The sequence below is a fragment of the Enoplosus armatus genome, chromosome 10, assembly GCF_043641665.1.
Source record: "Enoplosus armatus isolate fEnoArm2 chromosome 10, fEnoArm2.hap1, whole genome shotgun sequence".
Lineage (NCBI taxonomy): Eukaryota > Metazoa > Chordata > Actinopteri > Centrarchiformes > Enoplosidae > Enoplosus > Enoplosus armatus.
The window spans coordinates 5,833,658-5,857,998 of record NC_092189.1 but is presented as its reverse complement, the minus strand read 5'-3'; the positions used below and the strand labels follow the sequence as shown (position 1 = coordinate 5,857,998).

At 41.3% G+C, this 24,341-nt stretch overlaps 3 protein-coding genes across 4 annotated transcripts; 2 read left to right on the top strand and 1 right to left on the bottom strand.

Moving 5' to 3' along the window:
- Positions 1–3,749: 3,749 nt before the first annotated feature.
- On the top strand, positions 3,750–8,329 carry LOC139291112 (endothelin receptor type B-like). Its single transcript, XM_070913038.1, has 7 exons — positions 3,750–4,148; positions 5,249–5,361; positions 5,449–5,653; positions 7,451–7,600; positions 7,734–7,867; positions 7,988–8,096; positions 8,189–8,329. The coding sequence occupies exons 1-7, from the start codon at positions 3,762–3,764 to the stop codon at positions 8,327–8,329; spliced, it is 1,239 nt and encodes a 412-aa protein (XP_070769139.1). The 5' UTR covers positions 3,750–3,761.
- A 4,734-nt stretch (positions 8,330–13,063) lies between these two features.
- Positions 13,064–17,240, bottom strand: polr1d (RNA polymerase I and III subunit D). Its single transcript, XM_070913606.1, has 5 exons — positions 17,179–17,240; positions 16,529–16,626; positions 16,041–16,117; positions 14,414–14,496; positions 13,064–13,368 (listed from the first exon to the last, which is right to left on the bottom strand). The coding sequence occupies exons 1-5, from the start codon at positions 17,215–17,217 to the stop codon at positions 13,321–13,323; spliced, it is 345 nt and encodes a 114-aa protein (XP_070769707.1). The 5' UTR covers positions 17,218–17,240; the 3' UTR covers positions 13,064–13,320.
- A 1,311-nt stretch (positions 17,241–18,551) lies between these two features.
- Positions 18,552–22,719, top strand: sybl1 (synaptobrevin-like 1). Of its 2 annotated transcripts, XM_070913396.1 has the most exons (8): positions 18,552–18,639; positions 19,058–19,235; positions 20,127–20,184; positions 20,461–20,598; positions 20,698–20,788; positions 21,142–21,209; positions 21,356–21,448; positions 21,607–22,719. In XM_070913396.1, exons 2-8 carry the CDS (start codon positions 19,090–19,092, stop codon positions 21,670–21,672), a joined length of 660 nt encoding a protein of 219 aa, XP_070769497.1. In that variant the 5' UTR covers positions 18,552–18,639; positions 19,058–19,089; the 3' UTR covers positions 21,673–22,719. The 2 variants fall into 2 exon arrangements, with proteins under 2 accessions (XP_070769497.1, XP_070769498.1); XM_070913397.1 differs by lacking the exons at positions 18,552–18,639; positions 20,127–20,184 and having other exon boundaries at positions 19,090–19,170.
- Positions 22,720–24,341: the final 1,622 nt, after the last annotated feature.

Genomic DNA, 24,341 nt, shown 5'->3' with positions numbered 1-24,341 from the left:
ATACATAAAAGTTCCATACGTGCACGTTAGTTGCGTCCTGGCAGCAGAGAGGGAAGGATGCTCGTGTCTGCAATGTGATTGGCTGTCCCTGCAGCCTCCCGGCTCGTGGCAATAAAAGCCCGCACCGTCCCTCGATGCTGCAGACTGAGCTCAGTCGGAGCAGCGGGACTCACTGGACGCGCCGCGAACTTTCCCTTACCCAGAGAAGAAATCCTGGGTATTTATATAAGAAGTATATAAGAAGTGGAACTCTGCTGGAATATCGATCGGAAAAGTTTGGCCTTGACCCCGCCACACCGCCGCTGTCCGGTAAGTTTAACGTGGCAACGTCCTAGACCGAGAGCAGTGGAGGAAAAAAGTTACTTTGTGAAAAAGTTGATCTATCTATCTATCTATCTATCTATCTATCTATCTATCTACCTGTCTATCTATCTACCTGTCTGTCTGTCTGTCTGTCTGTCTCTCTGTCTGTCTGTCTTGTATTTGTAGTGGTCTGTGAATTGATTCCGCTATATGGCTCAATAGGGCTGATGATTTTATTAACTTGTGTCTTGTGAGCTATTTCACAGCAATTCAAGAATTGCAGGATGAAGTTTACGCGTCACATATGTTTCGTATTTACCGCCTTTAACTGCGCTCTCAGTGTTTGGTTCTGGACTCTGGAAGTTTTATAACCTATTTAAAGTCTCTGTGTGAGACTGCGGGGCCTCGGAGATGCTCTCATGCCATGACGGTATCGGTGGAAATAGTCTGCACCCTTTTTTTTGGTCGATTTGACGCCCTGCAGTGCAGCCCGGTATGTTTATGTGTTGGCATTGTGCAGCGTCCCGAAGGTGCCACATCTGGCACGTGATGGACACGTACTGCTGCCCGCACAATAACACATTTCAATCAAAAGAATTCAAGTTCGGTTCGCTGGCCTTTTGCCCTTTATAGACAGGATTTATTGGATCTGGCTGAACAACTAGATTTCACACTTTGACAAAGAATAGAAAATGAGGCAATAAACTTTTACTGTCACATCCTTGTGTTGAGGTGCAGTGGAGCCACCCATCTTTATCCTTTCCCTTCTTTAAAAACAACATTGTGCGTTGGTGTTTGCATTTTTACTCACATGCAGCATTCCTGTTATGACCATAAGGTGTTCCTGTTATTCCAAACTGGAAGGGGGGGGGGGGGCAATGTCAATACAACACCAAAAACTACAAGCTCAAAAATGACCACAGAGTTGAATCAACACATCTGTGACACAGTTTCACCAAAAACATTTGATCTTATTGTAATCGTGTCCTGGATTATAGTTTTCCTGTAATATATGAGTTGTATCCTGTAAAGTTTTTTATGCAACTAAACAGTGGTGGAATGTAACTCATTTACTCAAGTATTGTACTTAAGTACTGTCTTGAGATACTTGCTTAATTGAGTATTTCCATTTTATGCTACTTTCTACTCCGCAGCTATAGTTACTAGTTACTTTTCCAGTTACTATTGTCATTTTGCATTAAAAGAGACATCTCCCCTCTAAAATTCTCAATTGCGGATTATAGTTCTGTACCTTTACTTAAATAGGATTTTAAATGCAGCACTTTTAGTGCTTCTAGCAAGAATGCAAATAAACACATGCACAAATATGTTACATTGCGGACAGACTGCAGACTTTACTGCCTCTCTGCTGCCTTCAGGTCACTGTCATAACCCCTATTCCCTCAGGCATTATACCTCAGCTCTCACTCTTTCCCCTCCTCTGACTTTGCCTTTTCCTTTGCTTTCCTTTTCCTCCTATTGTTCCTCTAAACGCTACAGTAAATCTGAACTGTCATTCATCTCAATCTTGGCCTTTTATTGCCATTCTGTCCCTACAATTCTGTGTTTTTCTCCTCTTCCTGCCCTCTCCTCCTCACACACAAACACACGTTTCAGACCACCTCTAGTATCCGCTCAACCTTCACTCTGCTGGTTGCCAACTTTCCACCTCCTTCCTTCTAAGATGTGGAGCCGGCAGAGCTAAAGGTCGGAGATGGTTACTAAAGTAAATCTAAAGTGAATCTATTAGATTAAGAGGATCAGCCCAATTAAAACTCAGCTTTCCCATTAGATCAGACAGTCCTGCCATGACATGGCCTAATGAGGCACCGTGTTACACGACACAAAGATATTACTCAGACGATAGGGAGGATATGTGTGGACGGTGGCCAAAGTTTTCAAAACTGATTTCTTGTGATATGTGTGTGAGTTCATCCATGTGATTTTGGTGTCTTTGTGTGTGTGAACAGAATGGGCCTGTGTTTCTGAGCCAAATGCGGCTACGGCAGTTGTGTTTGAGAGAGCGTGTGTGTATGTGTGTCTGTCAGTCAGTGTGTATTTGTGTAGTGTGCAAGTGGGTTTGCATGAAACCTTGTAAGTGTAAGCACATTCTTAGATGTGATCATTAAAACGTAACTGAAGCCTTTGTCCACAAACCTTTTGCCTTTCAAAACCATGGTGTCAAGAGGTTTGCACATCCACTCAGAGATTGAGAGATTGTGTGTGTGTGTGTGTGTGTGTGTGTGTGTGTGTGTGAGAGAGAGAGAGCCCTGGTAACGTGTCTCTACAGATATTGCCACCATTGTCAATAAGCCCATTTATCTCGAGAGATGCCCCAGGTCATTCTGGGTGGTACACATGATTCTTGAGAGGCTCACAGCCTAGCGAGGGTCCTCTGTGAGGGAAAGAAAGTATCTCTGTGTCACACACACACACACACACACACAAGCACACACACTGGACACACACAAACGCTGTTGCTCATCTAACCTAGTTATCACTATTCCATTTGTCTGTTTTATGTTTCACTGCTCGCCTCTTTTTCTGGTCATTTCACACCCGCTTCTTTACAATACCTTTCCCTTATACGAAAATGTTCTCTGTGCTGTAATGACATACATATGTACATGTGCTGTTAACACTCTGATGCGTTTTGATGGAATTATAAAGATACGCAAATCAAAATGATTTTAACCCCAGTCGATTCAGGACTAATTGGCTCGTGAACGAGGGTCAAGCTTGGTCTGTTTGATCTCCCGGGTGAATTTGAGCTCCCTGGTATGTGGAGGCCTTTATCCCTTAGTTCACGCCAAACTTAAAACTGTTTGTGATAGTTAAACTTTTTTGTTGTGAACAAATTAACCTGGTGCCTGGTAACTCAAGAGTCTACAACCATACCAGCTGCTCTGTGAGGCAGCACTTATGAGCTAAATGCTATTACATCATAGTTGAATGTGTTAGCATGTAAAAAAAGAAAAGTAATAATTAGCACAAAACACGGGTGAGGCTGATGGGAATGTGACTGGTTGCAGGTATTTGGTCATAAACCAAAGTGTTGGACAAATGAACATTTTGCCCTGATGATGGCCCTGATGAAAAGTCAAGGGATCACCAGTGTAACAACGATACAGTTCATCCTGAGGGAGATCCAGCCAGTAGTTGTCGAGACATTTTCACTCAAAAGCACAATGGAGGAAAAGTCATTAGGATTCATCCTCTGGGGACTGTGAACATCTGTACAAAACTTTTTGTGTTTGTGTATAACATGATGGTTTGTCTACTCTCTCTGCAGGACAAACAAGCACGGACTCAGACCTGCGCTTGCCAGGCCCGAAGCAAGGCCCAGTGTGTGTGAGCGTGTGAATAATGCGTGTGTGAGAGCCTGTGTATTCTTAGACTGCCGCGTGCCTCCGACTGAGCAAACGTCTTGTGAGTGTGAGTGCCAGGCTCCTGCCAGGATGAGGGCCGTCGCTCTGCTGTGTCTCCTGCTGGTCACGGTGGTCGGAGCCTCTCGGTTCGTCCGCGACTCCCAGGGCAGCCCAGAGGCTTCAGAACCCGCCCAGAGCAACGCCTCGGTCCCGCTTCAGCCCCTGCAGCCGGCCCGGCCGCGGGGCTCCTTCCCGCCCATGTGCGTAAAGCCCACAGAGATCAAGCACACGTTCAAGTACGTGAACACCATCGTGTCCTGCCTGATCTTTGTGGTGGGGATCATCGGCAACTCATCGCTGCTCCGGATCATATATAAGAACAAGTGTATGAGGAACGGACCCAATGTCCTGATTGGCAGCCTGGCACTGGGGGACCTGCTTTACATTATCATCGCCATCCCCATCAATGTGTTTAAGGTGACCACATTATCCTTTGTGTCTGTTCGCTTCCATGTTTGTCACATGTGCCAGACCTGTGGAGCTGATGATAATGTTTCATAGTTATATCGAGCCATTAGATAGCATACATCACAACATAAAACCAGGAGATGCAAGTAAGTATGTGTAAGTAAGTATGACTTTTATCTGAAGCAATTTCTCTGCATTGCACTTTCACTGTTATGGCTGAGCCGTTTGCGACGCCTTTCTTGGCACACCCTGTGGCATAGCTGTGGTTTATTTACGAGTTTATTGCTGCGGTTTGTCTCTACATTCAGTGTGTTTTGTGTGGTTTTGTTCATTTCCTTTTTCAGTATAGACTATTCCACATAGACTACAAGGGATCATTCAAACTAAAAGTCTCGTAAACCAACAGTTAGGGACAACTTGAGTGTTGGAATTTGAGGAAAAATTACGTCTTTGTTTTCTTCACTTGCCTTGTGTGTGTGTTTGTGTGTGCGTGTGTGAAGTGAAAACCTCCAGCAGGCTTGGGTGCAAATGTAGCCACTGCCAAATGTGCAACTCATACTGTAACCACGGCCGTCTGCAAGTCAGATGTTCCAAAAAACAAAGCAGAAAACAATATGTGAAACATGTTTCGCTTTTCAAAATCTGATAGGGTTTGATTGAATGAAGCTGGAAAATCTGAGTAATTGTCCCTCTGATTAAAGTTTTCTTTGCCTTAAAGGTCCTGCATTTCTGCACTGTAATGTGAAATATAAGCAGAGTAAATGTATTTTAAGAGGATAATGAGATTTAATGAGAAACAGGAGCTGCTGGATTGTTAACAGGCGTGGTTTTGAAAGTTGGAAGGTCATACACCGGCGATGCTAACGACATCACCGCAGATGAGATGGTAGTGGCTGACAAGTACAATTGTAGGAGACACTGTCCTGATGCTGAACTGATATTATAATCCCTGAGAGCAGGACTCCAGCTGCGAGGAGGAGCACAGTCTTGCTGATTTTGGCTTAGCTGAAGCAATAATAATGGAAAGGACATTAACCTCAAAGAGGTCTGACACTTCTTAAATCCAAACCTCTTCCATCTCTGTCTGCCTCCAATATTTTTCTCTGCAGCTGATAGCAGAGGACTGGCCATTCGGCGTGTACGTCTGTAAGTTGATGCCGTTCATCCAGAAAGCTTCGGTGGGAATCACCGTCCTCAGCCTGTGTGCCCTCAGTATTGACCGGTGAGTAGACCTCTTCTCTACGCACACACAACAGCAGTGCTGAAAGCAGCTAAAGCATATATCTGTGTTTGCACGCCGTTTGTGTAGGTACCATGCAGTGACGTCATGGAGCAGGGTGAAGGGGATGGGGATCCCTCTGTGGAAAGCAGTGGAGGTGACTCTGATCTGGCTGGTCGCCGTGCTGCTCGCCGTCCCCGAGGCGCTGGCATTCGACATGTTGGAGATGCCGTACAGAGGCAACAAGCTGCGCGTGTGTCTGCTGCATCCGGAGCAGACCACCACCTTTATGAAGGTAGGCTCTTGATTAGATTTGTAACCTGTTAGCATTATTTACATAAGTATTTACATTAATTTACTGCTGGTCATTTAATCTAACAATACATCATCATTTATAACCTCATCAGGTTTTGATCTTACAATTTTAAGATGTAAACTTTGGCAAATGAACTGTTAACTATATCTGTCAAATAAATGTAGTGGAGTAAAAAGGACAATATTTATAGAGGTCTAAGCTCGCATACAATGGAAGTACTTAAGTAATGTACGTAAATATTTCTTCTTCTTTTTTTTATAAATGTGATGCTGGAGCTCTAATTTCTGTCATTTCTCCTTTGTGAAAGTACAGAGGCCGGCAGATGTCATGGGGAAAATGAAATAGTAACAAATAGTATTTTTCTTACAATTTAGGGCTCTCTGATTACTTAATTTGAGCTTTCAAGGTAATAATTGTGCTTTCAAATTAATACTCTGTGTGCATGAATGCACAGAATATTACATTAAACAATGTTGTTAATATTTTAACACAAAATCCAAATTTTACTTTATACTTAGGCACAGTGTTGCTGTGAGCTAAGTGCTAATGTCAGCATGCTAACATGCTCACAATGACAATGCTAACATGCTGATGTTTAGCAGGTATATTTTTACACTGGCGATCATACTAGCTTAGTTAGTTAGCATGCTACCATATAATAATTAGCATTAAACACAAACTCAGCTGAGGCTGATGGGAATGTCATTAGTTTTGGTGACAATTTTTAACCTGATGATCAAAGTCAGCTGCTGCTAGTGTGGCTAACAGATAACTCCGGACACCTGCCGGGCTCTGAAAAAGATAAAGATTGTTGATCTAGAAATAAGAACCTAAGTTGAGGATGAAAACATGCTTAAAATTCAAATGGAAATATGTGTACCGTATAGTATAACAACTAAACGAATGACTTCAACAACACCATAAACTCAAACAGCTTCATACTTTCATCTTAATTTCATGGATATATGATCAGAATAACTTGGCAAAGATTGTAATGCTCGGTGGCATGCATGTTATTATTGTTCCAGAGGCATGTGGTCAAAATATCCAATGCACTGATTAAGATCTCTATGTTAAGGCTAAGCAATTCTTGTGTTTCTTTCATCAAGACTTGTTTTGCTCTTTTTCAAGCCCTTCCAAGAAGTAATTAGTGAATCCAAAATGTGAAACAATATTGATACGCTGCACGCGAATCATCTGAACGTGACTCATCATATTCACGGCACGTTCACACAGCTGCACGACGAGACAGGAATCGCAAAGATATTTCCAACATGTGAAGTTTAGTCAAACCAGAAGGGTCTGAACTAAAGCGGTGGAAATTAAGCATGAAGCTGCTATGTCTTCTCATGTATAATCTGTCATCTTAATTGTAATGTGTAATTTGAGCTTCATGTCATCTGCAAAAATGTATTCAGCCTGTAAAAGGAAGAATTTGTCCAAAACCAAAACCTAATTTAACATATTTACACCAAATTTCATAAATCTGAATAGCTTTTTGGTTCTGGCCTTTATCAATAGTACTAAAATGAATTTAGTTAATACCATTCAGTTTTATGAATAAAATATTGTCCCAGAGAGAGAAGATTGATAATGAAACATGTGTCTGCATTATTACAACACTAGATGAATGACTTTTTTTTATTAGATTGAAAAGAGTTAAAGAAAATACCCCACATCTGTTTCAACTTATACAATGTATGTTTTGATGAAGGATCAATTCCATGGATAAGTTACCAACCTCAGTGACACTTGTTTGGCTGGGTCCTTTTCCAGGTCTACCAGAATAAGAAAGACTGGTGGCTGTTTGGCTTCTATTTCTGCTTCCCTCTGGCCTGCACAGGAATCTTCTACACCCTCATGTCCTGTGAGATGCTCAGTCGCAAGAAAGGCATGCGCATCGCCCTCAACGACCACATGAAACAGGTATACATGCAAATGACTGCCGCGCTCATCCAGGACGGCTATAACCATTAGACAGAGGCACTCAGCAGCATCAGTATTTGTCTTTGTGTGTGTCTGTGTGTGTCTGTGTGTGTGTGTCTGTGTGTGCGCGCAGCGGAGAGAAGTAGCAAAGACGGTGTTCTGCCTCGTGTTGATTTTTGCTCTCTGCTGGCTGCCGCTTCATCTCAGCCGCATTCTGAAGAAAACCATCTATGACCAAAATGACCCCAACCGCTGTGAACTGCTCAGGTAGGCCCGCAGATACAGCAAAGTGACGCAAATGCACTGCAGATGTCATGAGAGCCCATTGTTCTCTGCTCTGTGACTTCCTGTAGTCTTTACTGTAAACTTTGCCCTTTTCCCTGCCAGCTTCCTGTTAGTGATGGATTACATCGGCATCAACATGGCCTCCCTAAACTCCTGCATTAACCCGATTGCCCTCTACTTTGTCAGCCAGAAGTTTAAAAACTGCTTCCAGGTAATAGGGTACACTGTTGCACTAAAAATATTATTAGATACAGGCAACAAAAAGCTAATAACTGTGTGTGTGTGTGTGTTCTTGTCTTGTAGTCCTGCCTGTGCTGCTGGTGCTACAGAACTTCTCCCCTGGATGAACGAGGTTCAGGAGGACGCTGGAAGGGCTCTTGTCACGGGAACGGACTGGACCGCTCCAGCTCCCGCTCCAGTCAGAAATACACAAGCTCTTCATAAACACACACACACACACACACACACTCATCACACGCCTCTTCTGCCAGACCCCATGTTCCCATCAACCCCCCATCACGAAGAAACAGCGAGGTCACTGCCAATCAGATCCCAGTGAGGAAGGGAAATGGAGCGACGTAGAAGTCACCTTTACAGGACTCACAGCAGACTGAAAGAGAGGACGAACCCAAACTGATGAATGAAATAACAGGACTGTACCTGTTCAGGCTGTAATACTAACTACAAAAATGCTGATGAAACCAAGGCAACATAAATCTGTTCATACTCCCACGCTGAGGACATTTATAAAGGACATTTCTTAAAGCCACGTAAATGAATGTACAGGATTATCTCCATACAGATTGCAGACCTATGATTATATCTAGCCTAAGTGTTGTTGTCATTCACTACCTGTTGAAGCTTTAATACCTCGCGGGGGGTGTGGGGGGCTTGAGGAAAACTGAGTTATTTTCCAAAAAGCCTCAAAGGTGCGAGTGTGCTTCTGCCCATAAACACAATCCGTAGCTGATGATCTGACTATCAACTACATGTTGTCACTGAGCCCCTCGAAGCCCACGTGTCTTGGTGATGTCATACCAAAGCAAAATGGGCCCCACTGTGTGTCTCACAGTCATGTGGAGAGTGGAACATTGGACCTTTTTTATCTGGAAGTCATCACTGCCTTAAGTCATGTGGAGGGCAGCTGTTGTCCGAGGCCGCTGACAAACACCAGATGACTCCCATCATGCTTCGCAGAAGAGGTCATTATTAGTGCTATTATCATTATTGCAGTATTCATGCGGTTATAAGTGGTCTCCACTGGTTTCCACTGTGTATAAAGCCTTAACCTATCTCTTACAATGTAGCTTTTATTTTTCTAAGAAAATATCGCAAAAACACGAAACCTTGTTTAAGTCTTCAAACATGAGGTGTCCATTTATTATTTCCAAATATTACACCCCCGTCAGCGAGGGGTCATGTTATAAAGATGTTCCTGTGGCTGGAAATTACTTCTAAGAGCTGCTCAAGATTGACCCATTTAAAAGCTTTAGGAAGAAACATTGTACATCTGGATGTTTTTACTGTGGATTAAATACGTAATGGTCCGAGAAGTTATTAAGACATATTAGTTAATGCCATCAAATATAATCAAGGTAAAATTCAGGATTGAATGCGTTTAACCAACATCATTTGTGAAGGAGAGATGCAAGCTAAAGAGGGATCTCCTAATAAGAAATGAAATGTGTGGAGTGCAAGACAGTGAGAGAAATGTGTTCCTAATGTCTTATGATAGCGTTAGAGTGAGGACGTCTGTAGCTAGAGGTAGCTGGTTGAACTCAGTAGTCTTGCACTTGTGACACATCTTGTGATGCCAACACATCAAGAGAGAACTGCGCAATTTCTGGCTCCTTAGAAAGTCAGACATGAGGAGAAACTGCATCAGAGAGAATACATGGATTGTGTGTTATCATTTGGGAAAACCTGCACGTCACAATTCATTAAGCAAAACTGTTAAACGAGAATGAATCAAAGTTTTTAACACTGGCAGTAGTGTGCTTGTACTGATGATACAAGCACAACATTATTCCATTTCACCCGGTGCTTTTCTTTGGCTCACAGATATTGTGTTGTAAACCTTTTTCTAAATCAAACTAACAAGCAAATGTGTCCAAAATTTGCGCTGTGAAACCAGACAAGGTGTTTGTTCGCACTGAAGCATTTGAAAATAGACTGGATGTATGTAATATAATGTTTTCGAGTCTGCAGCGGTGCTCCTCTCAGCTGACCATGGAGTATGTGACTCATCATATCTATTTATGCCATCTTGGCCGTGCTTTTAGCTACACCTAAAAGCCACTGTGTGACTGACTGGAAGACATTTAGAAGAAATGTGAGGTTGAAGATAAATTGTAATGTGAATGTTGGCCCTGGTGTCTTAAATTACATTTATACTTTACTTATTTGCAGTAATAAATATTATTTTATAGCATTCGTGTTGTTGTATTTGAGTTATTTACTGAACAATTAAAGCAAAGTGCATGTATTTAGGGTAATTTCTCGTCACTAGTGATGTAGTCTAATAGTTGCTGACATAATATTTACATGTTGCACAATATATGTAGGTATATTAAAGGTTCCCTGTGGAGTTTTTGACCTCTAGTAGCGTTATGGGGCTGTTTGTCTATGAGTGGGTCCCCGTTTTGTTTTCTCGTGCAGGTAATGCAATACACATTCCTGCTAATGGTTTTGCACTATTCCACTGATCAACAGGTGGCGGTAATGTGCCAAGATATGCATCAATGTACCAGCAAAGGCAGGGAAGAAGGAGACAGCTAGCAAGTAAATATAGATGTAAACAATGCTGGATTCAAATAAAATACTTTTGACCTTACTTGACTTTTGTTGTATGTTTTCAACAGATTTGTTGGACCTCAAGGATACACTCGTTTTGGAAGCAATGAATGTAAACATCACTTTTGTTTGTTTACAAGTAAACTCCACAGTGCAGCTATAAGGAGGGTGTTGTCACTGTTTTAGGGCTTGCTGACTTGTACTGCTTTACATCTCTTTTGGTAAAGCAGTTACCTGAGTATAAGATGACTTTTACAATACTGAAAAAATCTCCAACTTCCCCTTTAAAACAGTCAAACAGTACAGCTGTGGTATGACCAACACACCCTTGACAGGCTTGAACACAAACAGTCATCTCAAGGTTAAATATAAAGTCACAGGCTTCATGTCTTTTTTTTTGAGGAAAGGTTACATTTGGTTCACATCTGATTTCAGAAAAAGATCATACAAAGAAAACATGTCAAATGTGTTACAAATGACCTTTTCCTGGTTTGAGATTATTGCTTTGGACAACTAGACATTAGGCGCCAGGGGCCCAGTTCCAAGAAGTAGGTTTACAGAGATAACTGATAACTGATGACTAAATCTGAGAAAATGTTTTACATCAGTGCATGTTCAAGATTTGAAGAGTTTTTTTCTCTCAGTAAAGCTGTTTCTTGGAAACAGACACAAGTTTCACAAGGCAGTGAACCTTATTTATTAGGGGTTAGTTTTCTTATTTTGCCCCAGAGTAGTTCATAAAGGTTTGCATCTGAGGTTCAATGTCTGTGTTTCAGAGACAACTATTTGGCAATACTGGGGAAAAGAATGTCGTTTTTTTTCTTTCCATCTCACAAACCACACAGAACTGGCTATAGGCAATAATCTACGTAGTTGTATATTGACATGAAATTAAGCAACAATTCTATAACTGACATGGTTTATTGATATTAATTCTGTATGGAGGAATTTCCCTGGCGAACTAAATATAGTGTCATCATAATGTTTCAAATAAAACTTGGTATGACCGAGCATGATTTGTGACATTTTGCACAAAATCACATCATTCATGGTACAACACTCAAAATTATTGTTTGCTATGAGAATCATTTATTCACAGCAGCGCTTCAGTCTCCCCGATTTTCTGCACAAACAGTATTTTAAGTCTTGTGTCCGCGCATGATGTGGTTTTGGACGTTGGGCGAGTTTTGTAACACTGGCTTTTAATAGCACGTTTAATGGCATTCCTTCTCTTACTCGTGAAAGTTGAATTCATTAGTGCCCAGTACACAATGGTGGCTAATGTTAGCTAATGTTGACAAACTTCAGATTTTGTTTCCACACGTTTTCACTCTTTCTAGTCAGGAGCAGGTGTCTTTATGAATTGACTCTTATAGCTAAAAGTCGACCTAGTAATAACTACATTACATGCAACAGTGAAGTAATAGTTTTAGACATTTTGGCAAATAAAGTTACACTTCACGTTCTTTGAAGAAGATTGATACCACTGCCCTTTCTGTCCATCAAAGCTAATTATGAAGCTACAGGAGACTGTTAGCTTAGCGCAAAGACTAGAAGCAAAGGGAAACAGCTAGCCGGCTCTGTCCAAAAGGGGGGGGGTGGGGGGGGGCACTTTTACACTTCAGTTTTGGTATTAAACAAGACCTAATGTGTTAATTAATGAGAGGTGCTGGTCGGCGGATTTTGTTGGTATGGACAAAGCCCGGCTTTCTGTGTTTCCAGCCCTGTTGCTAAGCTAAGCTTCATATTTACCAAACAGACATGAGTGGTATTGATATTTTCATCTAACTCTCAAGAAAGCAAATAAGCGTAGTCTCCCAAAACGTTCTCAAAACGATTGATTCAAAAAAAATCAACCAGTTATATCTTCTAAATTAAAAAAAATCGTATGAGCCTAATTTTGTATTCTTGAACAGATTTCAGTATTTCCCACATCATTTGTCAAATATGAGTCAGTTAGTTGCTGTTTTTCCTCAATTTATGTTCCGTACCCACAGAGGCAGCCATGCATGAACATCTGACTGACAGAGGGATACAATTAACTTCGAATAACTTTAACCTCATTATTTACACTTCGTCTCCCCACGTTTTCCCTCTCTGCCTCCCTGGCACCGCATGAAGTCTCTCACACCACATTCCTCTGCTAATAAGGACATTGTAGCTTCCAATTCTTCCTTCGCTCCTCAAACACAGCTTCAAAAGACCAGATGAGAGCAATTTGGTGTTTGAGAAACTCATCACGGTTTGGACGTCCTTCAAACAGTGTTACACGAGTAGTTGAAAAGCAAATATTACAGCACAAGTCAAATGTCGTTGAGTGATATTTGTGTTAGAAATCTTTCCATGAAGTTCAAAAAAAAAAAGAAGAAAGAAAGAAAATTAAAGTCTTTGTTGGCTCTGTTTAATGTTGTAAATTAATTTCGCTAACTGTTCCAAAAATTCAGGAATTATGAACACAGGACATATTTATCATATACATTTATGATACATCACACACACCACTTCCAAAATAATACAAAAAAGAAAACTGTACAAATGTTTGAATGTGACATGATCGAACTTTCCATCCTCTAAAAAGGGACAAATCAAGGTAAGATTTTTACAGTTTGTTAGTAGAAACTGTATCTCATGTGTGATGCTCTTCATTCCATGGGCTGCTCCTGCTTCTCTTTGAACTCATCAACTCTTGCCTGGAATGAAATAAAAGAACATGTAGTCAGAATTGGAGTTGAGACAGTGTGGGCATTGTTAAACTTAAAATCAGTGATGGCTGACTTTCCTTTCACTATGGGACTAATATACAGAGCCAACCAGACAACCCACAGCTTCTTCTTGTATCCCACATGAAAATAATATTCTTCCATGTGTGGAAATGAAAGGTTCGCCTTCCTCTGTAGAGAGGTGTCAGCTCATGTACAGGAGCCCTGTGGTGGGCAGAGACAAGGAGCCTCCAGCCTGGCAGCAGCTGTTGACTGATGATGCTCCCTGCTCAGTGAACAAGCCCTCCCATTTTTGTGAGTCAACAGAAAATGTGAATTACAAGTAAACTGGCCAAATTTGGGGTTTGACTGTGGATCCTAACCATAGACTGAGTCTCCACTTCCTCCCACTCTGCAAAAATGAAGCCAAAATATCCCGGATAGGGGTGCTGCCGTCTTGCTCAGGCGACGCCATTTGGAGCCAGAGCCTGTGCAGTAGTGATCGGGGGGTGGAGCCGTGGCGTCAAGGTCCCGCCTATACACCTGCCCGACCCAATCGCGAGCACACCGCAGTCAATCACAGCTGTCAATCATGACATCTCACCCCCTTTTTATAGCATTACTAATTACAACCAAACTTATCAGAAAAACGAACACTTGAACAAACATCAGCTTGATAAGAACTACCTAAATTGGGAAAATTCTATTTGTCATGTACTTTGATTTTTCAGTTTGGCCCATTTGACATATGACCTATACTGCAGCCAGACACCAGGGGGCGATCGAGATGTTTTGAGTTGACTTTTGGGGAACTGTATGTCCACCTTTATATCCTAACACTTAGACATGGTTATGTATGTGCAGTAACTATCATAAACTTATTTATTCATGTTTTCATTTAAAATAACCAAATTGTATTATTTTTCTATATGAACTGCAGAAACTGCTAACCCAGAAATCAATATCCAACCACTGCTGGTTTATTTTTCTCAATAAGAGACGGTGATTAATGTATCAAATGGACACACAGGTTTACCTGAAAGGTGTTGAGAACATGTTGACAAACATCACTGAGCTCATTCAGGCCCCTCCGCAGAGGCTCTGTGGCTGGAATTCCCCCTGGAACAGACAGTACATTCATCTGAAGAAGACCACCACCACTAATAGTAATAATCATGAGTTATGCATGCACGCCTTGGGTCAATAATCTCTCCAGGATTCAGCATAAAAGTTGCTCTGATAGTTTAGCATTGTGACTTTTCATCCTGCTCCAAACAGCTGTCTAAACCCCAGATGTTAACACTCGTATTTTTGTACCCACTGACACTGTAGGCGGCCATGTTGAGGGCTGCCAGAGTTAACAGGAGAAATCAAGAAATCAAATCAATCAATCAATTTACAGCATGCCAGCGGTAATGTGCAACATGCAATCATTTTCTCTCACGAATCAAAACAAATGACATATTTGCAACACACGCATGAGCATGCAAGAGTCCTGTAGGACCCTGAAATGTACCTACAGTTTGCAAGTGACAATCATTTTTGACACGACACTAATTAAAATCTGTGTTCAAGTGCTGGTTGCAAATCGCTTTTGAGGAAAGGGACCCAGTCAAATCAAACACTGGACCAAAGAAATACCGTAAATCAGCAAAGATTATTATTAGAAAAGATTATTGTAAAATAAATACATTTTTCCAAAAGAAATGCTGCCAAGAAAGCCTTTCACAGTATATGATGAAACGTCACTTCTGTCCTCTTCCTTGAAAAGACATGACATCTTTAAATTCAATTTGAAAAAATTAGCAAATGCTGCAGCAGCTGATGACTGCCGGCCGACAACTCAGCAGGTCAACAGGAAAAGAACGCTTAATGTACCCAAACGTATTTACTACTGCACAAGTGCAATGAGTTACTTGTTTTCAGGCTCTTATCATTACAAACAGAATACTTTTGCTTTACTGGATGTTGATTAAACCAAGAAAGCTATTTTGTAAACATCACTATCTCGTTATGGTCATCTCATTGATTAATAAAAAAAAAAAAAATGCAATACTGAAACCAAATGAATGAACAGAATTGTTAGCTGCAGTCCTGGCCCTCTCCCCGACTGACATGGAGGACTTCCACCCACCCGTTTTCACTGTGGTCATGGTGGGAAGTAATAATGACAGAAATAAATATAGAAATATAGCTAAAAATATGTTTTTTTTTCCTGGTGCCTGGAGGGTAATTGTGTATTTCTGTGATGAAGCCACGAGGAAAGAGCTTCCAGGCACCTTAAAAAACAACAAAAACAAGTTGTTTTCTTAGTCTTGCAGAGTCCATTCATGTGATGGAGCTGCTGTTATCTGTAGGCACTTTGAGCAAATCGGATGACAGATGATATTTTGTAACAAGGCAAGTGGTTGTAGCTCTCTGTGGTCAAGAGCAAGGGGGGGGGTTACATGTGTGTAACGTAAAGTTAGTCACTGGCCTTTCATGTTCGGCTGAGTGGACAGAGAGAATGCACCAGACTCCAATCAACATGCTCACTCTGCAACACAGCCGGAAAAGGCTTACTCTCTAGCTGCCCTACACATGTACGCAAACACAAACTGACCTGGATTGCAAGAACAAGAGAAAGAAGATGAAGCGACGGGGGCTTCAGGGTGGTCTCTCACCTCGTGTCTGAATGCGAAAGTTGATCTTGCTCTCAGACGGATGGGTGATGGTGTAGCCACAAAAGTCCACATCCACACTGGACGGAAAACGGGACAATGAAAGCAAGATTTGTGATTTTCATCAATGATGGTGGAGGTGTTTTAGTTTTATATTACTATTATTTTTTCCACTATCAGCTCATCCCAGCTGACGTGGGCTGACTGAGAGCAAAAGCACTGGGAACAAAGTGGAAACACATATGCACTTCAGAGGCCCTTTTTGTTATGATCGTCAGTCCCCTCCAGCTGGAGTCAAATCACAAATAACACAAATTAATTAATCAAATGATCAATCATTGTCTTTGTACTTCAAACACGCAGCATGGGAGTAGGGTTAACGTTTAAATTCTTCTCAAAGGAAAGCAGGTCAAACTCGTGATCACAGTTTACAGCAGCAGTTTGTTAAAAACATTTTAAAATGTTTTTTAAAAAAAAAGCAAAACACTGACGTCTTCATGATCATATATCTGAGGGAGTTGCCCAGTGTATGGTCTTCTTCGTGCAGTACAAATGTCACACAGCCCTCATCGGCTCCATCAGCCTGGACCTAAAACACAACAGAAACACTGATATTAAAAGAGAAACATTACCCAACTCAAGCCTCGGGGATTAGTGAGTGGGAGAATCAGTCATATGGAGAGGGAACTATAATGCATTGCCAATACATCCAATACGTATTATCTCAAAGATGATGAGCATCAGTTATTGAGCAGCATACTGACAAACTGAGAGAAGTCTCGGGCCTGTGTAAACACTGCCCCCCAGTGGAGAAACTCTGAGTCCGCTATGGACTGACAACGAAGCAAATGTAAAGTAAGTAGTGATTTACGTTTCAGGTAACCTTTGCTTTAGCATGACACCACTCATTATGTGAGTCCACAGCTAAGGCTGCATTAAAGAGACAGCTGTTAACGCACTTCAGGTGGAAAAACTATTTTGTAACTGCTAGCTTGTGTAGCTACCCACGTGAGGAGTTTACAGGCGGTAGAAATGCTATCATCAGCGACTTTAGTTGAACACTTTCTTACAGAGTTTGACAGTCGCAACGCCATGCACCTGTATACAATATCAACAAGCATAAGGCATTTTCGCTTCTTACCATCTCCAGCACTGGTTTCTTTTCGCCTTCCCCGGCCATGCTTCACATTACGACTGTCTGTTAGGGTTGCGATGAGGAGTAGCAGCCCTCACCCTTGTCTGACAGGCAAGCGTCAGTAAGGGTGATAAAATGCAATTACTAATATGAAACAGACAGATGGAGAAGTTTAAAATGAAAATGACATGGCCGCTTTGCCCTGTGCTGTTATTGCTCAGATTGAATAAACGAAGTGCTAAAGTAACCTAACATACACGGAAGCACAGAGAGGGGAAGGAGCACTATTAATCCTTTATACCTATTTTGAAAGACAGTGGACATGATGTTTGTCCAATCACGTACTATTTATCTGTTCTATCATGTTTCTGGTTCATAATACATGTTGATGATGTTGCAGGTACATTGTAAACAACACATTAATTTCAACATTTCTGCAATGTTGCAGTAATGTATGACCCTTTAATGCTGATTGCTATAATGTTGTACATATTTGTGTATGCAAGTTTTGTGAGATACTGATGTTTTAGGTGAGATATTCATTAACCTGGGCACCACAGCGTGGTATTATATATTTTAGAGATTAAATACACAGTTTTAAACATGTACATATCATCACTGTCAAATAAAAATCCAAGCCACTGTCTTGGACTGTATATTGACATATATACATGTATATACTGCCTATAATCTACCTATTACATGTTACATTAATCATTAAATATTTATTCCAGCATATTGTATAATTTCCCCCCGGGGATCCTTTCTGATTTCTGATTCTGATTTGCACTTTGTCTTCTTGTTTGCAATTTACAGTCTGACATGTATATAGGCATTGTATGTAGTTGTTCATTGTTGTATTGTTTATATATTTATATATGTATATACATACATATATATATATATATATACATACACACACACGTCAGACTGTAAATCTTTTTTCACCTACTCGTATTTTTCAATTTTTTATGTTTTATGTTACCTTTGTTCAGCTTTGTTTTCCTTGTTTTTGTTGTATTACTATTTCTGTGGAACTACATTGCGTAAAACAAAAAAACGGAGTCAAATTCCTTGTATGAGTTCACATACTTTGCCAATAAAGCCGATTCTGATTGCTCCAGCGCGTATGATGCCTCTAAGACCTAGACAAGGGCTAAATAACCACAAACATTCAAACTGTCGCCATAAGGTGACGTATTCATGAAAACATGTGACGATAACACTGCATAATAGGAAGTTACAAAATGTAGTTCGAAACCCGAAACAATACAATTGAGTACGTAGGCCAAGGAATTTGGTAAGAACTACATTACCTAGCAGGAGAGTGAATTCGTTTCCGGTTTGAGCGATTTACAAAGCAGAAGTCACTCGAAAGGGATTAGCTAGCTTGCTAGCAGATGAAATCTCTTTAGATGTTGGAATTTGCGCTAAATGAGCTACTTTGAAAAGCGCTGACATATCGAGGTATTTGTTTTGTTATTATATATCACTGTTAACTGCGTTAACTCCGTAGCTAAAAACGACAATTAGTATTGCGGTAAACAGTCAACGCTACCTACCTAACGCTGTTATATACATTGTAGAACAACATTATTAGTTAGCTAGCCTGTTTTTTTGCATCCACCGTTGATCTCGCTTTCGGTTTCATTTCCCGTGACAACTGGATGATGTAGTTAGCAAACTAGTATTTAGTTTAGTGTCTAAATACTCACATTCACACACATAATTTCCTCTCCTTTATTCCTATCGTGTCTGTTACCCTCAAATGTTTCACCAGAACTAACGTTATTCTCTGTTAAACAATCTCCTCTTTCCCCAGCCCGCTCTGCTTGCCTCTAGCTCCACCAGTAACATCTCACTGTTCTTGTCCCTGTGTTGTCAGCGAGTAATAGAGCTGAAACCCCAGCTGTTGCCATGGCAATCCTGTTTGCTGTGGTGGCTCGTGGAACCACCATCCTAGCAAAGCATGCATGGTGTGGCGGCAACTTCCTGGAAGTGACTGAACAGATTTTAGCCAAAATCCCATCAGAGAATAACAAATTGACCTACAGCCACGGCAGGTAGGACTTGCATGCTCTTACACACTTCCTTAGACCTCTGTCACACAACAGTACCTTTCCCAGTTTAGGAAAATTCATATCCCACTAGTATATGCAAGTGGAAAGTGCACCATGGGTAAAAACAGTGGCAACCTTACTTAATACCTCTCATCTGATCAAGAAGTTAAGGCACACCTACCCCCATTGGTTCCCAGTGGTTTCCTCGGGCAAGTGTACATTTTGGTTGCCAACAATTGTCAACTATGTCTGTGCACACACGAAAAACAGGTTATACTTGTCATCAGATTAAGGCGAGTTTCCCACTTTGCCTCCTGCAAGATGTTGCATTCTTTTCAGCCATGCACTATTTTAATTACAATCAGCCACGTGGAACAAATTTACTTGCAAATCTCAACTTGGATATTGCTATGTATTGTTTCCAATAGGAGTTGATTACTTTAATCACTCAGGGTCTTTTTACACACTTGTGGAACCTTTAAGAAGGGTTGTTGTGTCCAAGTAATCAGGATCATTCAAGCAGAAATACAGCTGCGTTCACTGACTGGATCCAGTGTGGACTGTCATATATTAGCACATGACGAGCTCTAGATCACTAAAAGCTCAGATATCAGAGCTTACAGAGGGTACACTGCAGGAAACCACAACCTGAAACAATAAAGTGGTATTACATGCCACAAAGTCAAAGTGCAATATGTCCTCACTCAAAACTCTTGGCAGTAAAGAGATAAGAGGAGAATACCAGTATCATTTACAGTTACCTATCTGCTACTGTTTATCTGTAGTTAATGTTTCCTTCGACATTTTACAGTGCATGTAGTGTACTCTATTAAACTGTGTGCTTTCAACTGTACATCTGTAATTTTGACATTTTGTCTTTTTTCTTTTTTTTAGCTATCTCTTTCATTACATCTGCCATGACAGAATCATATACCTGTGTATCACTGATGATGTAAGTGTATCATCGGCTCAGATATCTGTGTATTTACTTGTTTAGGGGTTAGCAGGAAGTTGAGTGATAGATAGTAAAGCTTCCTTGAAAAGCTTTGAGATTGTGGGGGGGGGGGGGGGGGGGGGGGGGGGGTTTCCTTCTGTTGTTTGACTTGCTTCTGCATTATGCAGGGTGTGTTATGGTGCACCTCATGTGAATAATAATTATTTCACTGGACCTTTTAATGGGAATGTTTTTTGAATAATAACTCTAATGTTGAACTTTTTTGTACTGAAGGACTTTGAGAGGTCACGTGCATTCAGCTTCCTCAGTGAAGTCAAGAAGCGTTTCCAGACTACGTACGGGTCGCGAGCACAAACAGCCCTGCCTTACGCCATGAACAGCGAGTTCTCCTCAACACTGGCAGCTCAGATGGTGAGTATGACATGAGTCTGAGCATATTGATCAACAGCTTCTTGTGAGGGCTCTGTGACTACAAAAAACCTGTTTCTCTGTCTTTATTTCTCTTTGCAGAAGCACCACTCAGACCCACGAGGATCAGATCGTGTCACAGAGACTCAGATGCAAGTGGACGACCTGAAGGGCATTATGGTCCGCGACATAGGTGAGCTTCTCGTGAGTTTCCCTGTGGGACAGTGATGCTGAAAGGGCCTCTCTGATACAGGGCTATAAGATAATAATGGAATTAAATGTCCATGCTATGCTATGCTATCTGTGAGTGGCATTTTCTTTTCACTTTTAAATGAATCAGGGACCTCTTCAATATGTTGTGCCAGTGAAGCACTGGTATTTGTTGGCCATCATGCCCAAAGCAAATGTTCTGGCCAAAATCTTACATAATACGTGATGAAAACTGGATTACTGTCAGATTTCACCAACCACTTGATCTGAATCTCATTACACTGGACCTTTTGTGTCTCCAAAGTGAACTTTGTTTCTCTTTGTGTCTTTCTACAGACTTGGTAGCTCAGAGGGGCGAGAAGCTGGAGTTGCTGATCGACAAGACAGAAAATCTGGTTGATTCAGTGAGTTTAAAGAACACTGTTTTTTGCCCCATTCATCCTAACTTTTCTGATGCATGATATTTGCGATTATACAAGTTTATATTTTGACAGTAATTTATCCACAAATATTGTCACTGATGTTACTTTCTCTCCTTACTCCCATTTAGTCGGTCACATTTAAGACCACAAGTCGTAACCTGGCACGAGCCATGTGTATGAAGAACCTCAAGCTGACTGTTGTCATTGTGCTGGTGTGCCTGGTGAGTACGGACAGAAATGGTAATATGCGAGGTGTTGGTTATTAATGGGATACAGTGCAATGGTTCTGGCATTGACTGAAGGAACTCCTGTGTGGCTCACTGTGTGATTAATCAAACAGTGGTGCAGGAAGTGAACTTTGTTTCTGTGCTCTTTTCAGGTGGTCCTTTACGTCATCGTTTCTGCTGCCTGTGGAGGCCTCAACTGGCCCTCTTGTGTCAAATAATGAGAGGAGAGCGGGAATAAAAGAGGAGGAGAAAGGGAAGAGGGGAAGAAGCGCCTGTTCACCTCTGCCTGCCAATGGATACAAAAGGAAACTTAACTTTCCTTCCTTTTACTCTTCTAGCTTCAACATCCCCAGAAGACACATGCTGCTCCTCCTCCTGCCTCCTCTCTCGCCCCCCCCCCTCTCCCCTCTTTGATAGTGTGCACATTGACTTGCCTTCTGGACAGGGAGTCCCACCTCATACCCACACTAACGGACAGCAGCCATGTGGCCTAAAACTGATGTGGAACATTAATCTTGTCTTATACTAGTTATTCATCCTGTCTCATGCACTTAGTGGCCTGATGTATCAGTTTGCGATACTGTCCCGCATCTATCTATGTAATTAATCCATTCAGACAGATAACAGAATGACCACAAAGATAGCAAAGATTGCTTTGTTACTGTCCTGCTTTTCCTTGCTGTCAACAGAGACATGGGGCCTGCAGCTGTAGGTAGCATTTACAGTGTGTTGCACATCAAGAAAGACTCCCACAGTACAGTGTCTGGTCCTGCGTTACATAATTGAAAACTCATTTTTGACAAAACCGATGCAGTAGTATGTCTCAAGTGGCAAGTGTCTAACAAGCCATGTTGGTGGTGTCTCATGAATGAGACAGCCCCTGTTTGCTCAGAAACAGAGATTATTTTCTGGTTTATTCCTTCATGTTTTATCACCAAGCACAGTAGTATATTCTAAAATGGATGTTGTAAAATGCCGGGTATGATCATGCAAATAAATATTGTAAATTTGATTGATATTACTGATTCAAAAGACACAATGTTCCTTTTAAAAATCAAGCCTGATTTTTTGAGAAAATCCTTTATCTGTTTACCACCTTGATAAGAAGCTTCCTTTCACCTCTTACCTCTGCTAGGGCGTTCATATGTTCTCTCTGTTAACACAATGCACTTTTTACATTGTACATAGATTTGCATCCTGGCATCATATGATTTATAATCATGTAATTATTTAATTATTGTACATGTAGATTTGAAATAATAAACTCTGATGGTATCCAGTGGTTGATCTCTACAGATGGAAAAAGAGACGTTATGACATTTGTTGCCTTCATTTTGATAATTTCCACCTGAACTGACGGCGGCAATTAGCTGTCCTTTCATTAATTGATTACAACGAGTTGTCTGTGACTAACCGTTAGTTGTACGGGGACGCCAACTCATCGCATTGTGTCAAAGTTCAATATGAGCTGGACTCCGGTATGAGCAGCGTGTTGTTCTGAAGGGCAGACGACAGTGTGGGTTCAGTTTGTTCAGGATGCTGCGAGACAACGACCAGGTGGAACTAATTGTTCATTAGGACCTCGGCGCGCGCTCCCGTCGGCGTTGCTCGCTCCTGTGACAGGTACGATGCAGCGCTGTGTCTGTGCTGGGGGTCTGTTTTATGTTTAAATATGTGTTTTTTATGAACTTTTATTGACTACTGTATGTTTTAATTGTTGGGCAGGTGGTAAGGCGGTTTATGTTTTATCCCACATTATTTCCCTGCTTTAGTTGTACACCTGAGGTACCAAAAAGTTCTAGTTTACCTCCTGTCAACAGAAATTAACGTCTTCTTTGCTTGACAGCTAGTTAACATTAAGCTAGCTAACAGTTATTTGCCTTTTCCTTCTGTCAACCGCTGTTTGCTATGCTCCATTTTTGTTTTTCAACCGTTGAAATTCATGGTTGGACTCTTACTGTCGTTAGTGGTAACGTTGTAACTTTATTCAAGGTTGCTAACGTTAGCTAATACCGGGGGCGTTTAAACATAATACTAGTTTATATTCCCTAAACTTTTACAGTGTCCTAGGCGTGTTGTGTAGTCTACTGTGTTTTAAACCATTTATGGACTTGAAAGAGTATTTTCCCTGCTATTTGTAGCTGCATACTATGTTTACTCCTGATCTAATTATAGACCTAACTGCCCCGGAGGACGCCTCGCACAGGGATAATCTGTCAATCAGGTGAAGGGGGCTAGTTGTTTTGATCAGAAGATGTTGTACCAATGACCTCATGTGTCAAGAAGAGTCAGGGAGGAATGAGCTACCGCAAATACACCCAGCAAGATTCAGTCATGTTATTTTGGCTTTAAATACACACCTTTGACAAGGTGACTGTAGACCCCCCGTTTGTCTGCTTGCACATGTTTTTATACTACACCACAAACACTTCTCAAAGGTTTCTACAGAATATGAATGAATAAACAACACAATATTTCAGGTTGAGCTTGAGGGTTTATTCTTGATCTTGGAAAAAGCAACTTGTCAAAAAGAGTCTTAACACAAGGTCCATTTTAATGTTTGTTCTTATTGTTTGTTGTTGTTGTCGTCCACCCCCTGGAATTGCTTTATTGTGTATTTTTTAGGCTAACTGAGTGAAGGATAACCAGGGTACATTTGCACAGCTGCTGACACATCTGACATGCCTCTGTTTTTCACTAGATGGCACAGGCCCATAGCTTTGTCCTGAAAGCCTTCTCCTTTTCTTCTTGCTGGACCAGAGACTAATATTCTGACTGTTGAAAGACAGTGCCATGCTGTTCTTCTAACCGGGCTCATTGGTGTGGTTTTGTGCTTTACAGAGGACCGCGTTGTCCCTGTGGTATGCTGGCAGGAATCCCCCAGCTT

Excerpts from the sequence above, each read along its gene's own strand:
- LOC139291112 (XM_070913038.1), top strand. The coding sequence starts at position 3,762 with ATGAGGGCCGTCGCTCTGCTGTGTCTCCTGCTGGTCACGGTGGTCGGA. Across the intron at positions 5,362-5,448 it reads TGTGCCCTCAGTATTGACCG|GTACCATGCAGTGACGTCAT; the intron begins GTGAGTAGACCT and ends CCGTTTGTGTAG. Across the intron at positions 7,601-7,733 it reads TCAACGACCACATGAAACAG|CGGAGAGAAGTAGCAAAGAC; the intron begins GTATACATGCAA and ends GTGTGCGCGCAG.
- sybl1 (XM_070913396.1), top strand. The coding sequence starts at position 19,090 with ATGGCAATCCTGTTTGCTGTGGTGGCTCGTGGAACCACCATCCTAGCA. Across the intron at positions 19,236-20,126 it reads TTGACCTACAGCCACGGCAG|CTATCTCTTTCATTACATCT; the intron begins GTAGGACTTGCA and ends TCTTTTTTTTAG. Across the intron at positions 20,185-20,460 it reads ACCTGTGTATCACTGATGAT|GACTTTGAGAGGTCACGTGC; the intron begins GTAAGTGTATCA and ends TTTGTACTGAAG.
- polr1d (XM_070913606.1), bottom strand. The coding sequence starts at position 17,217 with ATGGCCGGGGAAGGCGAAAAGAAACCAGTGCTGGAGATG. Across the intron at positions 16,627-17,178 it reads AGAAACCAGTGCTGGAGATG|GTCCAGGCTGATGGAGCCGA; the intron begins GTAAGAAGCGAA and ends GTTGTGTTTTAG. Across the intron at positions 16,118-16,528 it reads AGATATATGATCATGAAGAC|TGTGGATGTGGACTTTTGTG; the intron begins GTCAGTGTTTTG and ends TTTTCCGTCCAG.